At 62.0% G+C, this 15,888-nt stretch overlaps 1 protein-coding gene across 1 annotated transcript in view; it reads left to right on the top strand.

The window, feature by feature from the left end:
* PTPRN2 (protein tyrosine phosphatase receptor type N2) overlaps window positions 1-15,888 on the top strand; it is a 372,178-nt gene that overhangs the window by 190,453 nt on the left and 165,837 nt on the right. Inside the window, 2 exon segments of the mRNA XM_036011084.1 lie at window positions 10,177-10,263; window positions 14,527-14,606. Of these exon segments, the coding sequence (XP_035866977.1) occupies window positions 10,177-10,263; window positions 14,527-14,606 (167 nt within the window).

The following is a 15,888-nucleotide window of genomic DNA, read 5'->3' as shown; positions in this document are numbered from 1 at the left end:
GCAGCTGAGCCTTGTGAAAGCGTCACTTCCTTCAAGCAGTGAGAGGGTGCTTCTCAGGAAAACACACCTGTGTGGCCACACACACACCAGTGTGTGCGTGGTGTGTACCGTGTATGTGTGCACTGTGTGCATGTGTATGAGTTTGTGCATGTGTATAATGTGTGAGTGTGTGGTAGTGTGTATGCACTGTGCTCAAGTGTGTGTAATTGTGTGTATCTGAGTGTGTGTAGTGTGTGGTTGTATGTGCGCAAGTGAGTGTGTGTGTGATTGTGTGCAGCTGCCTTTGCTCCCACTGGGCCGTCCGTGCCCTCCTGTCCTGACGCCCACGGGCTCGTCCAGGCCATGAGGTGCTGCTGCAGGGCAATGTTTGGGGTCTTGGGGTGCTGGGCTCCCCGCGGCACCGAAGAGCGAGAGCACCTCCTGTCTGCACCTCTGGGGGTGGTGAGGTTTGCCAGGAACCTCTGGGCCGGGCAGTCCACCCCGCCGGTGCCGGCACAAGCAGGTGCAGAGAAGTCACAGCCCGGCGAGCGGCCAGCACTTCCACCGGAGAGACCCTCTCGGCGGCTGGCGTTCCTCCCCTCCTGGCCGACGCCCCCCAGAACGGGCAGTGGCACGAGGGAGGGCCCGCTTTACCTGGCGTTCGTCCGCTTTACTGTGCAGCTCCCCGGGCGTTACCTTTGGGACGGGAACACACACAGGCGCACGGAGAACACCACTGCCTGGTTGTGGCTGGTTCCACTCTTTCTTTGCTGCTTCAGTAGATGCACACACACGGTGCGGGTGACGCAGCTCTGCGTCCGTGATTCTCCGTCTGTCACCGGGCCTGACACACGCGAGGGTGACGCCCCCCCCCCTCCCTCACAGAGACAGAGATGGAGCCTCTGACTCTGGTGTCAGATTAATTGGTAATTTGGGGCTCTCTGGGGCAAGGTTTCACCAGATCTCAGCTTAAGTCTTCACAGATCAGCTATTAATTGACAAGAATCTCATTCCATTCCTTAAAAAGAAGGCTTTTGTACGTGCAGCTGTCCCACAAAAGCAGAAGGAACGCGACCTCAGCTCCGAGTTATCTCATTGCTGGCACGCGGCTCGGCTCTGCCGCTCTGGCGGTGGGGAGGTCCCGGCTCAGCCCGGCCGGCTCCGCCTCGCTCACGCTCTCTGACGGACAGGGCGCACTTTAATCTTCGCGGCTGCCGGCATTCCATCTCTTTACCACGACCCAGACGGACTATTCAGGACAGGATGAAGGGCAGGACAGCCACCCCGTCCTCCGAGGACGGTCCAAAAAGCATTTCGAGTGGCGTTGTCTGGAAGAGGCCGCAAGAGCTTTCGGGCACGCGGCCGCCCCGGCACTCGGCTGCTTCTCTTCGCCAAAGAGCTCCTGTGTTTGGAGTTTGTCCCCACGGAAGGACCGTCTCTGGCCCGTGAACCGTCGTCACGAGCCACCTGCAGGCGGAGGGGCAGCATCAGGAGTCGTCGGTCTGGTGTTAGGGGAGGCCCCTAGGGACCGCGCTGGCCCAGTGGTTCTGGTGGCTGTGGACGGGCCAGTTAGGTGCCCAGCCGTCCCCCACGGGGGCGTGTGGAGCTCCCGCCGTCGCGGCAAAGTGCTGGTCTCCGTCTGGTCTCCGCAGCCTTCCGGGGAGAAGACACCGCCGTCAGGGGCAGCCCCACAGCATGTTGCCGCACCCCCGGGCCTGTCTCTGGCAGTGAGGCCGGTGGCCCCGCAGGGGCCGGGACACAGTGGGTGCCGAGTGGGTGAGTGGGTGGCACCAACCTGAGAGAACACAGCCCCCGAGAGAGAAGAGGCCGGTGAGCTTCAGCCGGGAGGAGACGGGGCGAGCAGAGAGCTGGGCATGAGGGCAGCCGAGGAGGGCACCCCCAGGAGGGAGAGAGGGGACAGGCCCAGGCTCTGAGCCCCTCGGGTGCCTGTCGGCCTCTGGACACAGACAGGGCTGGCTGTCAGCTCCCCTCCGTCGGCTTCTCTCACCACGAAACTCCCTTGCGCTTGGGGTCGGCCGCTCGGAGAAGTCGCAGGCACTTCGCTCTCTCACTCGCGTGGTGATCGAGTCAGGAGCTGCCCCAGGCGGGCGCGGGAAGGCACCCACTCCCCGCAGCACCACCCTGTACGGGGGCCGGTCGGACTGTCTGACCGGAGAGACGTCGGCGTGGCCCCACCTTCGCCCGCTGGGGAATTACCGGGTTTGGGGTCCGCAGTCTGGCAGGAAGCTTGGAAGTCACCTTCTCCACGTGCCAGGCGCCCGGGATTCGCGCTCCAGGACCACGAGGGCTCGCCCCAGGGCGAGGGGCCGTTCTCCCTCCTCTCACACTCCTCCTCCCACCTCGTCTGCAGGGCGGACAGCCGGGTTGTTTGGAGCCTTTGGGGGAAGACACTGCCCACCCTCCTCCTGTCACTCCTTTGGAAATTGAAAGCCCCTGTGCTCAGGGGTGACTTGCCCACGTCCTCCAGGAACCGTGCAGCTGAGAGGAAGGGGCCCCAGCTAAGAGACAGTGCCGCCTAGTCCCAGCGCCCCCTCTGCTCTCGGGGCCGTGGGGCCACCCGGCTCCTGGCTGCTGCCTGCAGGGGGTGGGGGGGCATGGGACGGAGGGACAGGACGGGGCCATCGGGACACAGAACAGGGGTGGGCCGGGCGGTGCAGGTCCTCCCTCCCTCCTGTGCAGGAGAAGCCCCCGGCGGCTGCGGGGGCAGGGGGTGTTGCAGCCCACCGGGTGCCCGGCAGATGCTAGCTGTCCTCGCTGCCTCAGACCTCGTCCCACCGACGCGCCCTGACTGTCTGTGCAGAGGGCACAGCCGCCGCCTCTGCACACCCTCCGCCCCGCACGTGACAAGCTCCCTGGTGCCACCCTCCGCCCCGCACGTGACAAGCTCCCTGCTGCCACCACTCACGTTTGCCTTGTTCGCCTTAAAAGACCACCTCCATGCCGGGCCTGCGACCCCTCTGCTCTGTGCCCGCCCTGAGAGGCTGCTGCCCACAGCTCGGCCCAGCTGCTGGAGACGTGGGAGGGTCTCGGGAGGCTCCGGCCATGCTGACTCTCTCCTCCTTCAGCCACACTCACATCCGCTGGCAGGAGGGGTCCCTGCAAACACCTACAACTGTGCCCGTGTCCGCATCCGTATCGCACCCAACATTCACGCCCGCCTCTGCGCCCACATGGGGGCCCACGCAGCTGGCTCGGTGGCAGGTCCCCGTCCTCGCCGGGGGGAGGGGGGGGGGCCTTTGCTGCTCCTCTGCAGTGACGTCCTGTGATTCCGCAGCGGGACGACCCCCAGGGGCCCTCGTCGCCCAATGCTGCCACTGATTTTTTGCAAAGTGTCATCTGCACCATCATTTGGCCTCGACTTACGTCTGTCTGAGTTAAGCAGTTTAAACTTCCCTCCAACATAGGAGGGAGTAAGGGGGGGGTATGAAAAGAGGAGGTTTGCTGGGCCGTCAGGTCAGAAGCCTGGGGATAGAGAACAAAGGCAGAGGGAAAAGGAAAGTGGAGGAATGCAGAGTTCTGAGGCAGCTCAGTCTTGGGATGGTGGCTTACTGGGGGTGATGTTTCCCGGGATCTGCGTGGACCTGCGCCTCCGGGAGTCCGCAGAGGGCGGTGAGTGGGCGGCAGTCGGGCTCCACAGGTAATAGGCCACGTGTCTGCCTGGGACAGTGGGGCAGCAGGAGGAGCTGGAACAGGCTGGGCGGCAGGGAGTGGCTGGAGAGGCTGTGAAGCTGCAGGACCCTCGGTGACTTCCTGCAGCTGTCCTGGGTGCCACTGGAGGGCGCCAGGCAGGAGCCTGGTGGGTGGGGGCCCCCCTCTCCCATGCGCCTACACTGTGCAGAGATGAGGGATGACACGGAGGAAGACCAGCAAGGAGGTATGGGGCCCTCCAGCCATTCCCCTCCGCTCTGCCCCCTCCCTGCTGTCTCTGCATGTGGGGCTAACCCACAGAGTGTCACCTGAGCGGTGAGCCGCCTGACCTGAAATCCCAGTTGGTGGTGTTGCCCTCTGATCCCCAGGCTGCTTGGTCGCTGGGGCTCATGGCGAGGCTCCAGTGGGCAAGGCTCTGGTGGGCCCTGGAGGGCGTCTGCCCCTCCTTCCCGCTGTGGGGACCTCCCTGGGGCTATGTGTCCTGGGGGTTTGCTGGCGAGTCCCAATGTGTGGTGGGGCTGGGGGAGGCAATGCCATGGCAGCCAGGGTGTGAGGAGCAGAGACACCAGACGCTGGGCGTGGGAGCGACCAAGGCAGGGGGACAACCAGTGGACACCAAGCAGCTCTCCGAACTCCCGCCTCTGAAGGACCCGCCTTACCCTCACCCCCGGTCAGGGAGCCTGCACCCCCCTGGGCTGCTGGGACCCCGAGTCCTGTGTCTCCCTCCCCCGGCCAGCAGCTCGTGGCTCCGTCCCACTCGGCTCCTGGGTTTCCGTGGTGTCTGTTGTGATGTCTCCTCTTTCATTGACAACTGTATTTGTTTGCGCTCTCTCTCTTTTTCTGAGTCCACTTTGTCTATTTTATCTCTTCCAAACATCAGCCCTCAGCTTCACTGATCTTTTCTGTTGTCTCTCAGTCTCGATTCCCTTGATTTCCCTCTGATCTCTGTCACTTCCTTCCTTCCAGTAACGGCTCAGCCTTCCTTTCTCTGGTCACTCGAGGTGTAAAGTTTGCTGAGATAGTTTTCCATTACGTGGGGATTTATCGCCACAAACTTCCTCCTCCCAGACCCGCGTTTGCCGTGTCCCCCCCTTTGCTGCGATCCTCTTCCCTCCCCTTTGTCCCAGGAGGGTTTCTTCTCCGCCCCACCGGTGGTTCCAGAGCAGGTTTAGTCTCCACACGTTTGTGGATTTTCCAGTTTTCCTTTTGTAATTGATTCCTCGTTCTGGACCATTGTGGTTGGGACCTGTGCGTGACTTGGTTTGTCTTCCGTCCTGTCTGGCGGTCTGTCCCGGGCCCGTCCCCGTGCACGTGGGGGGAACGTGTGTCCTCCTGCCGTTGGATGGGCTCTTCCGTGTGCGCGTGTTAGGTCAGTCCGGTCTAATGTGTGGTTCAAGTGCGCTGTGTCTGGATCGATTTCCTGTCTGGTCCGTCCACTCCTGAAAGTGGCTATTGAAGTCCCTGGCATTATCATGCTGCTGCCTGTTTCTTCCTTTAGATCCGATAATATTTGCTCTCTGCTCATACATGTAGGTGCTCCTAGGCTGGGTGAATAAATGTTCACAAGTGTTAGATCCCCTCGGTGAGCTGACTTCCTCATCATCACATAATGACGTTCTCTGCTCTCCTGTTGCAGCCTGTGGCTTCAAGTCTGTTTCGTCTGATGTGAGTGTAATCTGCCCCTGTTTTCTTCCGCTTTCTATTTGCACAGAACCTCTCTTTCCACCCCTTTACTTTTAGTCTGTGCCTGTTCTCACTGCCGAAGCGAGTCTCCTGTAGGCAGCCCATAGTTGGCTATTACTGTCTCTACCCATTCGGCCACTCTATCACTTCTGATGGACGATTTTGGTCCATTTGTTTTTAAAGCAATTGTTGATAGGCATGGACTTAATTTCGCCGTTTAGTTGTTTACTGGTCCTTTTGTGATTCCTCTGGCTTGATGGGTTTCTGGGGCTGTGTGCCTCGATTCCCCTCTCTCTGTCCCCTGTGTCCCTACTGCTGTCTCTCGCTTCGTGGTTACCCCGAGGCTCCCACAAAGCTCCTTATGACAGTCCGCGTGAGCTGATTACTTTGCATGCACACTGAAACGCCACACTTCTATATGACACTTCCCATTTTTTCTTTTGATGTCCACACACATTTGACACAGGTAACTCTGAGACGTGGTGTACACAGACTCACGTGAAGCTGTTGGCATATGATTTTTTTCAAAAATTTGGAGAAATGAATATACTTCTGCTGAAAAGTGTAGTCTCATCTTCATGTTGAAAATAGTAGGTTGTCAAAATACAGGTTTTTTAGCTACTGTTGTCACACCTATGAGGAGTCAGTGGTGGTTTAAGAATTTTATGCAGCCTGGCTGGCATAGGTCAGTGGACTGAGCGTGGGCTGCGAACCAAAGGGTCGCTGGTCCAATTCCCAGTCAGGACACACGCCTGGGTTGCAGGCCAGGTCCCCAGTGGGAGCCATGTGACAGGCAACCACACATTGATATTTCTCTCTGTCTCTTTCTCCCTCCCTTCCCTTCTGTCTAAAAATAAATAAATAAAATCTTTACAAAAATTTTATTCATAAGAGTAACTCGGATGGTTGGCCTGGGGGCACAAGCTCGCTCGCTGTGGGAGCCAACTCGGAGAATTCGGTTGGACGCACGGATTGCCGCAGACTCAGGAGCACGCTCCGTGGCCCCGGGCTTCTGCGGTGGGTGGGGAGGTGGCACCAAGTCGCGGTGGGAATTTTGAATCACACGGGTCCTCTGGCCTCTCCATGCGCTCCCGCCTGAGGTGTCTCTTCTCTGCGTTGGGGAGAATTCCCGTCGGGCAGCAGAAGTTTTACCTCACTTGTAAGATTAAATAGAATAAACATCGTTACTTGGCACCATGTGGAGAGGGATGACTGGAATAGTGGGGGGTCCCACGGAAACCTCTCTTTACCGGTTGGTTCCCACTGTCTCATCGAACAACCGCCCGTCTCACGCTGCCACCCAGGGACCACGTGTTCCCTTGTCTGTGCGCTTTCAATACGCAGGCAGTGTCCACGCCAGGCAGGGGAGCAGCGGAACCAAAGGCTCCGCTCTCAGGCACACAGTCCCAGGCGTGACGTCTGGGTCGCAGGGCCGTCCAGCCCCGGCCAGGCCCCGATCTCCCCAGCCCCTGGGACGGAGACGGTTACACTGTTACAGAGGCAAGACGTGGGGACACTGGCGGCCCGGCCCTCTGACATCACGGTGCCGTCCACCTGGGCATGCCACAGTCCCCCGGGTTCTGGAAGCCTGCGTCCCAGCGGTCACCTCATGGTTACGTTTAGGTTAGCGGTTTTCTTTGGGGAATTGACCAGTCCCACGACCTCGGACAGTGCATTCAATTTCTCCATCCCCAGTTCCCAGAGGTTCCTTTGAAATGAGGGTCACGACCCTACCTTCCCCCAGGGCCGTGTGAGCATCACGTGAGGTGGTCTGCAGAGTCGGGGGTGGGAGGCCGAGGGAGCCTTCAGGAGTGCCTGCTCCGCAGCGCGTCCCGCCCCAACGTGACCCTCACCTGTCTTTGCGAGGCAGCCCCACCTCCCGTGTCCCGTGGTTCCCGTTTCCACCTGGTCTCCCGTGCTGGCAGCGACGTCAGGGCCCCACGGACGCCGTCCTGCCGTGCGTGGCGCCTGAGGCTGCCACAGAGAACGGGTGCAGCCACTTCCGTGGGAGCCTCCCGTCGAGTGACCACGTGCGTCCCTGGTCCTTTCCCGCCTTGTTGTCCAGCAGGCCCCGGGGCACGCCCTCACTCACCACGGCTGCACAGGGCTGTCAGCACCCCTCGGTGCTTCAGGGTGAAGCGCACCAGAGAGGAGACAGTGCCTCACTCCCAGAACTCCCCTGTCAGCAGACACCGGGGCTGGCAGTCAGGTGCCCTCCAGCCGTCCCAGCTCTGACCCCAGCAGCTGAGTGCTCCCATCCCCTCCCCCACCGTCCGCGGCGACGCTGGGTGTCCTGGCATCAAGGTGATGCCACAGGCTGACTGACTGACGGAACTGCACACACGGCAGCCACCCACTGACCCTTGAGATTAACTGCAGCTGCTTCCCGAGGAAGTTCGGGCTGTGAAGTGACAGGTGGGAGCCACTCACTGTAAACACAGAGCAGAAGCAGCTGCATGCTCACGCCCAGCACATCAGCACCGCCCGTGTGTGCGACTCGCTGGGCGGAGCCGGTGGCGCCGTGGCCCACCCGCCGGCCCCTCCTGGAGCCCACAGCCCGCGGGGGTGAGAAGGAGCAGGCCGATGGCTCCCACTGGGCCCTCGGGTGGCCGGGCGTCTCACGTGCAGGCAGCCAGGCTCCTGACAGCACTCTGAGCTGCTGGATTTGACGAGATGGTCTCATTAGGGAGGACAGTGTGAACTCTCTGTGTCATGGGTGAAAGGACACGGGGTCAGGAGGTCGTCAGGAGGCAGACAGTGGGCTGGGGCTCATGATCAAGCCTCTGGACACCCCAGCTCGGCGATTCCCCCCTTGGGGGTAACACGCGCTGGGGAACAGATTCCTGCAGTGTGGTGACCCACCAGGTTGGAAGTGGGAAGATGCTCAGTGTGGGGCCCTGGGCTTCAGGGGACGGGGTAAGACCCCTGGAGTGGGGTGGGGAAGCTGCGTCCCTGCGGCTCTGAGGAGCCAGGTCACTTCTGTCATGAAACCCCCAGGACACGGGTCCTGGGAAGCAGGGGCAGCCAGCAGTGACCACGCGGCTCAGGCTGGGCCGGGCTCCATTTCAAGGGGCTCTGCTGCAAGTCACCTGATTTGATTTTCACAGCAACTCAGCTGGATTGCTGGAGTTCCCCTAAAATTTTACATTTTAATGATTTAAGAAATGTTGGGTTTTTTGACAGTTTGATATTTTCCTATGCATCCATTCATGCTGTTTAACACATTCATCAAACCAGCTTGTGGTTGTATGTGGGGTGGCAGTTGGTGGCAGAAACCCGACCACACCTGGAGAAACCCCGCCACTGCTCCCTGCACGGCCCGGCCAGTGCTGGGAGGGATGAGCTGAAAGGCAGAGGCCTCACCTGGCCGCCGCTGCACCAATCAGCCTGCAGCTGGGTTGGGTGTCAGAAGGAAGGTGGCCAGGCCCTCAGCAGCTGCCGTGGGTCCAGGCAAGCCCAGGCCACGGGTTCAGGACTTGGGAGTGAACCCAGGGGGGCTTCTTGGGGGAGTTGGGAGCTGAGGGGACACAGAAGGAGAGGCACCTGGACCGGGGCCATGGATGCAGGGCCTGGCTGGTCTTTGAAACTCGGTGTGGCCCACAGGCCTGGACCTGGGTGGGACTGGCCCAGGGACATTCAGGTTAGAGGTCAGGTTAGAGGGGGGCGTCGGGGCCCTCAGGAGCTCACCCTAAACTGGTCACCTGCAGCCGTCGCGTCCTAAGGGCCTGGCGCCAGGCCTGCAGCACGTGTGTTCTTGGTGACACTGTTCCACCCGCAACACGGCTCTGTTTTTCCTCGCTGGTGGCATCTGCCTGCGTCCCCCCGGACAGGAAGCCGACCTGGAGGCCGGGCTGTGGACTTGGTTTCCGGGCCCCCAGGACCACCTCACACCTGTGGGAGGCGGGAGGAGGGAGGCACGGGCGCCTGTGGGGTAAAACCGCGTCGATGGAACGATCTAACGGGACCGTCCTCCGAGGCCGCAGGAATGGCAGCCCCCAGGCGACGTGCGACCTGCAGAGCCGGGGCTGGGGTTCAGGGTTTGTCATCGGACCTTGGACTTACCTCTTCACCTGCAGCGGCCGTGCTGGGGGCGGGGGGGTCATTCTGGGATGTGCACCCCTTTCACAGAGTCACCGCCGGTTGGCCATCCGCCCGTCTCCTCCCTGCCCCTTCAAGTGCAGCATTTAAATGTCTCCTCGTTGGCCCATAACTCACTTTAGAGATGGATCCGTTAAAAAATGTGTCTCTGCCCCGGCCGAGTGGCTCGGCTGGTTGGAGCGTTGTTCCTTTTGTCGCACCAGAAGGTTGTGGGATGGATCCCAGGTCAGGGCGCGTACAGGAGGCAGCCAATCCATGTTTCTCTCTCACACTGATGCTCCTCTCCCTCCCTCCCTCTCTCTCTGAAATCAGTAGACGTGTCATTGGGTGAGAATTAAAGGGAATAAAATAAAAAATAAAAATGCGTCCCCTTTGCACATTTGCCTTCCCATCCTGAGGTCTGGTTGTCAGCATCTGCTGTGTCCCCTCCCCCGCCCCTACCCCTCTGCCCCATTTCGCTCTCACTGAGGCCGAGATGAGCCCGCTGCTGCATCTCAGGCCCCTCACACACCCTAACTGTCACCGTCGCACTGGATGGTTTGTTTCTCGCTGGAAAACCCAGGTGAGTCGTCGTGGCTGAAGAAACAGCTTGTGCCTGTTGCCCCGAGAGCTGGTCTCCGTGGCAAGAACACAGCGGGTGGCTGCCAGAGTCCCCAGGCCGGGTGGGGGCTCAGGGGGCCTCAGGCCCTGCAGAACTGACGAGTGAGTTCCGTGTGGTGACACTGCCCCTCTCCGCTCTCCCCACAGCCCCCTGAGCCCAGAGAAGGGCGAGGAGTTGATGGAGGACATCACCCGTCTGCTCAAGGTGCCGACGAGCGTCGTCACGGACACCGAGTGAGTGCGGGCATGGGGTCTCCGGGTTTGATTCTCGCCCACGTCAGGCTCTGTTTCATAAATCGGTTTGCAAGGGAAGGAGCTGTGGGCCTGTGGTTCCCGTTAATTACACCAGAGAGAAACTGTTTCGGAAAGAAATGAAAGGAAATTCCAGTGGGGTTGGTAAGTTATTTAAACACAGCTGAAACCTGAGTGTAATTATAAGAATTATAATCAGCAAGCACAGAGGCCCACTGGGCCATGGTTCCCAGCCCTGCAGCTCCAAGGATCACCTGGGAGGGTCTGGAATGTTCCATGGACCTCGCCAGCCCCATTGCCCATGAGTCGGTGAAACCTCGGTAGCACTTGGTGGGTGGCTGCAGGGTGCACGGCACGTTTTGATGGGATACAGGGGGCAGACCCGTGGCCCGTGCACGGGGGGAGGCTGGATGCCACGGCCTAGTTCTTGAAACATGTAGGAGCATCGAGGGCAAGCACCACGCAAGGGGGCGCCTGAGTGGGTCGCCGGGTGCAGGCGCAGGTGCAGGCGGACGGCAGGCCCCCGTGGAGAGGCGGGGCGCGAGCAGTGCGGCGGGCGAGCCCTGCTGAGGTTGGAAGTGGAGCCGAGCTGAGCACCCAGAGATGGGAGCGTGGACACAGGGAGCCCCACTGCGGCCTGCAGACACCCAGGCCAGCCCGGGGTTTACTGAGCACCTTCCGTGACCTGGCTGTGGGCTAGGAGCGGGACCACATTGCCCTGCCAAGTGGCTGGCCACTTCGGGGGAAACAGGTGCATTTGTGGGCAGCAGGCATGAAGGGTGCCCAGAGATGGGAGTGAGGAAGCACCTCCCCCAGCCTGGGGCCCAGAAGCTTCTGGAAGAAGAGAGTAGCTGGTGTGCACCCCCAGCACCCAGCATGGAGCACGGGACCCACGCAGTCAGCATTCCGAATGAGGAATTTGTCACTGGGCCCGGAGCCTCAGAGAGCTGGGGATCTGTTCCCCTCACTGGGTGCACACACCTGGTGCACAGGTGGGCTGTGCAGGCGAGGCGCGCTGAGCGGTGGGAGAAGACGGCAGACTGTGCACGCTCAGCGGGGCCCAGGAGAGGGACTGGTTCAGACCCGGAGGAGGAGCAGCAGCCCGGGCTGCGGGTCAGCCAGGACGGCAGCAGGGAGAGGAGGGTTTGCAAGATCCAGGTGAGGTGGGGACAGGGACCTGGTGCAAGGGGGCTGCGGTGGGTGTGTGGCGGAGAGGCTCTTGCCTGGGAGGCAGAGCAGGATGGACACAGGGACGCTGGCGGGGTAGGGCAGGACTGAGCCGCACCCTGCAGGGACCCACCAGCTGGCTCCTTCTCCACCGTGAGAGCAGGCACCGGTGGGGGTCATGGAGAGGAGTCCTGGGGCCCTGGGCTGGCAGCAGGCCCCTCTCCCGGCTGGCCATCTGGGCCTGGGGGACGACAGGGATGCTGGGCCGCAGGGTGGTGGCAGGGCGTAGCTGCCCCTTCCGAGGGGGACACTCCCTGCCCGGTCCCCGGGCTGCTGCTGCGCTCTGGCCTGGGGCCGGGGGCGCGTGGCCTTCAGGAAGCCGGGGGCTCCGGGGAGGGCTGGGAGCATCCTGGCTGGTGGGGTCCGATCGGAGGGGTGTCCCTGGCCCTCCTGCCATCCTGCTCATGCTTGGAGCTGGATTCGGGTGCTCTGGTGGGAAAGGCTTCCCTGAAGCACCCCCGTCCTGGCCAGTTAATGTCTGTACTGCACCCCAGGGTCTTCCATTGTTGTCCATGTGCACACACACACACGTGTGTGTGCACGTGTGTGGTATTAGTGTTGGCACTCCTGAGCACACGTGGGAGCCCAGGACCCGGTGCTGACGGCAGCTCTGTGGACGGGAGCGGCGGGGGGAGGGGCGCTGCGTGCTCGGGGCTGCCGCGGGGGAGGCCGAGAAGCCGGCCCTTCCCGGGACCGTGGGTGTGTGTGTGGGGAAGTGCTAGTTATGCTCAATGTGCTTCGTTAATGGTTATGTAGCTGTCAAGCAAGTTCCATTATTTCTTATTACATCATTAGAGACCATTAAAACGGCATTAGCATGCTGATGTAATTATGCCGGCAGACGCACGGCGGCCACAGTTATGACTTTATAATCTAATCACGGCCGTCCGTGTGGCTGATGGATGCCGGGCCGCACCGAGCACTCCGGCAGCGGGGGTGCGGCGGGACCTGCTACGGCAGGCGGTGGGGACCAGCGTCGCACCCTTGCCCGAGCCTCGTGAGGCCTCCGGACCAGCCCCACGCAGACCAGGCACGGCCACAAGCAGCCGACAGCCCGATCCTGCAGTCAGTCTTGTCCACTGATCGGTGCCCTTCGAGTGAAGAGAAGGGCCACTCCCAACAGAGGGGACCCCTTCCGGGTTGGGGAGACGCTGTGCTCGCTGCCACCTCGTGTGAGGCCCTGGCGGGAAGACAGTGCTGCCTGCAGAGCCGGGGAAGATCTCTGTGGGGCAGAGAGCTCTCGGGAGGGAGGGAGGGCCAGGTGTGGCTGGGCCCCCAGGCACAGGGCCTGCACAGGTGAGGGGACATCAGCCTGGCCGTGAGCAGCAGAAGTGGGGCTGCCGGAGGGTCCGGGGTGCAGCCAGCTGAGGACGGTGCCTCCGGGCTCCGAGGCCAGGAGAGCAGGGCGGGAGCGGGGCTGGAACCTTCGAAGCGGGAACCAAGGACCGAGGATGAGGGCCAGGGCACCTTCCAGGAGTCTCCACAGAAGGTGGCAACTGTGGACCGAGAAGGCAGCAGGAACCTCCACAGGCCGGACCGTCCTCCATCCTCACTGTGCAGAGCTGCGACACCATGGCAGGGGCCGACTCGGACGTGCACGGTGGGCTGGCGGCCAGGGAGCCGTGAGGACCCGCACTCGGGGCCGAGACCCTGAGTTACGAATGGGGTGGCGTCTGAATGCACAAGACCTCACGCGGCGCCTAGGAGGACGGCGGAGTCGGAGGCGGCAGAGCCCCCAGCAGCCGTGGGCTCGTCCGGGACCCTGAGCCCCGAAGTGGGACGTGGGCGGGAGATGAGGCCAGGCAGGTGGTGGCAGGTTCTTCCTGCGAGTCGGCGTTTCCTGAGACGGCCGTTCTAACTTCTACGCCACGTCTTCCTGGGCGTGGGCTCATCGCTCCGTGGGCTCCCGCTCTTGTGCACTTTTCCTTGCAGCATTCTTACCGTCAGGGCCCTTTAAACGGTTTCACCGTGAACACTGACGTCGGCGGAGAGCTGCAGCACACAGCCTGGCTGGTTAGAAGGTGCTGCGCCCACCCCCCCCCCCCCCGTCACGGGTATTGTTTTTGTTTTCCGTTTTCTCGTGCAGCTGCTTCTCAGTGTTCCAGCTGACGTTTCAAGGGACAGAGTAAGGGGGCTTCTCTCCACGTTTTGGCAAGACAGTGCTGGCTGGGGTGGGGCCTCGGCTCGCCAGACCGGCTCGGGCCGGGTTCAAGGCGCGTCGCTGGGGAGCAGGCGCTTTGGAGGAATGTGGAGCCCCCGCCTCCTCGGCGGCCTTCTGCCCCTGAAGCGGGCTCCTTCCCGAGCCACGCACCCTGCGTCCTTGAGGGGCGCTCCCACACGGACGCCTGAGGAGGTCGCCCTGGGAAGACTGTCCCCCTCTGTGCACGGGGCTGCTCTGCCTGCAGAGCCGACCCCAAAGTCCCGCTCGGCTTGGAGGCTGCCGCGCGTGTAACTCCTGGTCCCGAAGTGCACGCAGACTTGAGACGAGGCAAATTGTTAAAAAAGTGGTGTGTGTTCCCAACCAGGTTCAACGCAGTGTTTGAAAGCTTTGGATTTTGAATAATTGCTGTCTGCCGATTCCCTACGAGTTATCTTTCTAGTGAATGTTTCCTGACAACCTTGATGAGTTTTTTAAACAGGTGCTGGCAAAAGGATTTTTTAAATGCCCCTCTCTCTGCTTTCTGTGTTTGACTCATTCTGCCCCCCGGGGACCAGATACCAAAACCTGTTTCCATAACAGTTTTCCTCCTTTGCAGAATACCTGCTTGTCGGGGTGGGCTGTTGGGGCTGAGTCTCTCGTAGGCGCCCCTCTCGGTGGAATCGCTGGAGCGTGGAAACAGAGTCACAGTGTCGAGAACATGCTCACGCGTGGGGGCGGTGGCCCTGGGTGCACGTGTGGGACACGCAGACCTGGCGGAGGCCACACGTGGGGTGGGTGCACGTGTCGGGGTCTGTGTTGTGCTGTCCCCGCGCTCCCGCAGAGGCCGCCCTGACGCCCGTCGGAATGATCTCTTCCAGTGTCCTGGGACCGGCAGTGACCTTCAGGGTGAGCCCCAACGTCCAGAACGTGACGACGGCGGATGTGGCGAAGGCAGCAGGTAAAGCTATTTTGACATGACACACATGCACATGCACGCATGTGCACACACATGTGCATGCATGCACGCACCCAAGGGAGGGCGTGTAAGGACTGAACGTCTCCCTGGCACCCTGATGTTTTTGGGGGAGACAGTGAGTCGGTAGCGCGTCAGCTGACACGGCTTCGGGGGGGTGGGCAACAGGGGCCGTGCTCGCAGGTGAGGCCCAAGTACAGGCGGCCGCATGGTGTGGGTGGACCGGGTGCGGTCTGGCCTCTGGCTCCCCACTGGACTCCAGGCCCTGGCCTCGGTCCCGTCAGTGGCAACCGCGATGTGACGCAGGAGGGAGGCTCCGTCAGTGCCCCTCACACAGCAGGGCCTGCCGAGGGCCCCAAGGGACCCCGATCCCCGAGGGCATGGCACAGGGAGTGCTGCTGCGGCAGCACTGGCAGGGTGAGGGCGGTTGGATGTTCGGGTCCATGGCTCTGGCCAGACCCCACTGAGACCTCCAGGGACCTGGCGCTGTGAGGGCTCCTCCGGCCACACCCTCCTCCAGGAGGGGAGGCAGGCCTCCTGGTCCCCCGGAACCGCCGGAGTCCCTCCCCTCCTTCCTTCGTCACCCCTCTCCCTCCCCACACACATCCCTCCCAGCTGCTCTCCGCACATGCTCAGTCCCACACGGTGCCCGGGAGCCGTGACCTGGACAGACCGGGGGGACGGGGACGTGCGAGCCCCACCCCCACCCCAGAGGGGGCGTGGGGGAGGCATCTGGAGGGGAGGCTGCGGCTATTTCTCCTTTTCTCGCTGGAAAGCCCAAAGAGTCTGAGGGGTGTGGGGCAGAGTTTGCGGTTCAGTGGTGATTGATGTGCCCACGTCTCTGGATGCTCAGAAACGGGTGGCGGCTGGGGGGGGGCTGATGGGACGGTGCGGAAACCTGAGGGTCACTGGCGGGGAACGGGGACACTGGGGCACGGATGGGGGTGGTGGACGGTGGTGAGGAGCCGGCAGGAGGGGATCCAGGTGTCAGTGGTGGAGGGGGGAAGAAGCTGGGACACGGGTCCTTTCTGCCTGGTCAGCAGGCGGAGGGTGTTTGCCGAGGCAGGACCACTCGGCGGGATGCATGCAGGGCACACGGAGACCGCATTGGGGGCCCGTGAGGCACCGGGAGGGGAAAAGGGGTCAGCGCCGCCTGCAGACTCACGCTGGAGGGGCACGTGCCGCCCCGACGCACCTGCTGTCTGGGCAGGGCCGTGGCCCCCGGCCCCCCGGCCTCCGTCCAGCTCCCCCTTTGCTGAGGGTGGGC

Source organism: Phyllostomus discolor, chromosome 10 (assembly GCF_004126475.2).
Source record: "Phyllostomus discolor isolate MPI-MPIP mPhyDis1 chromosome 10, mPhyDis1.pri.v3, whole genome shotgun sequence".
Lineage (NCBI taxonomy): Eukaryota > Metazoa > Chordata > Mammalia > Chiroptera > Phyllostomidae > Phyllostomus > Phyllostomus discolor.
Note: the sequence above shows the minus strand (reverse complement) of the source record. Positions and strands in the feature narration are given on the sequence as shown.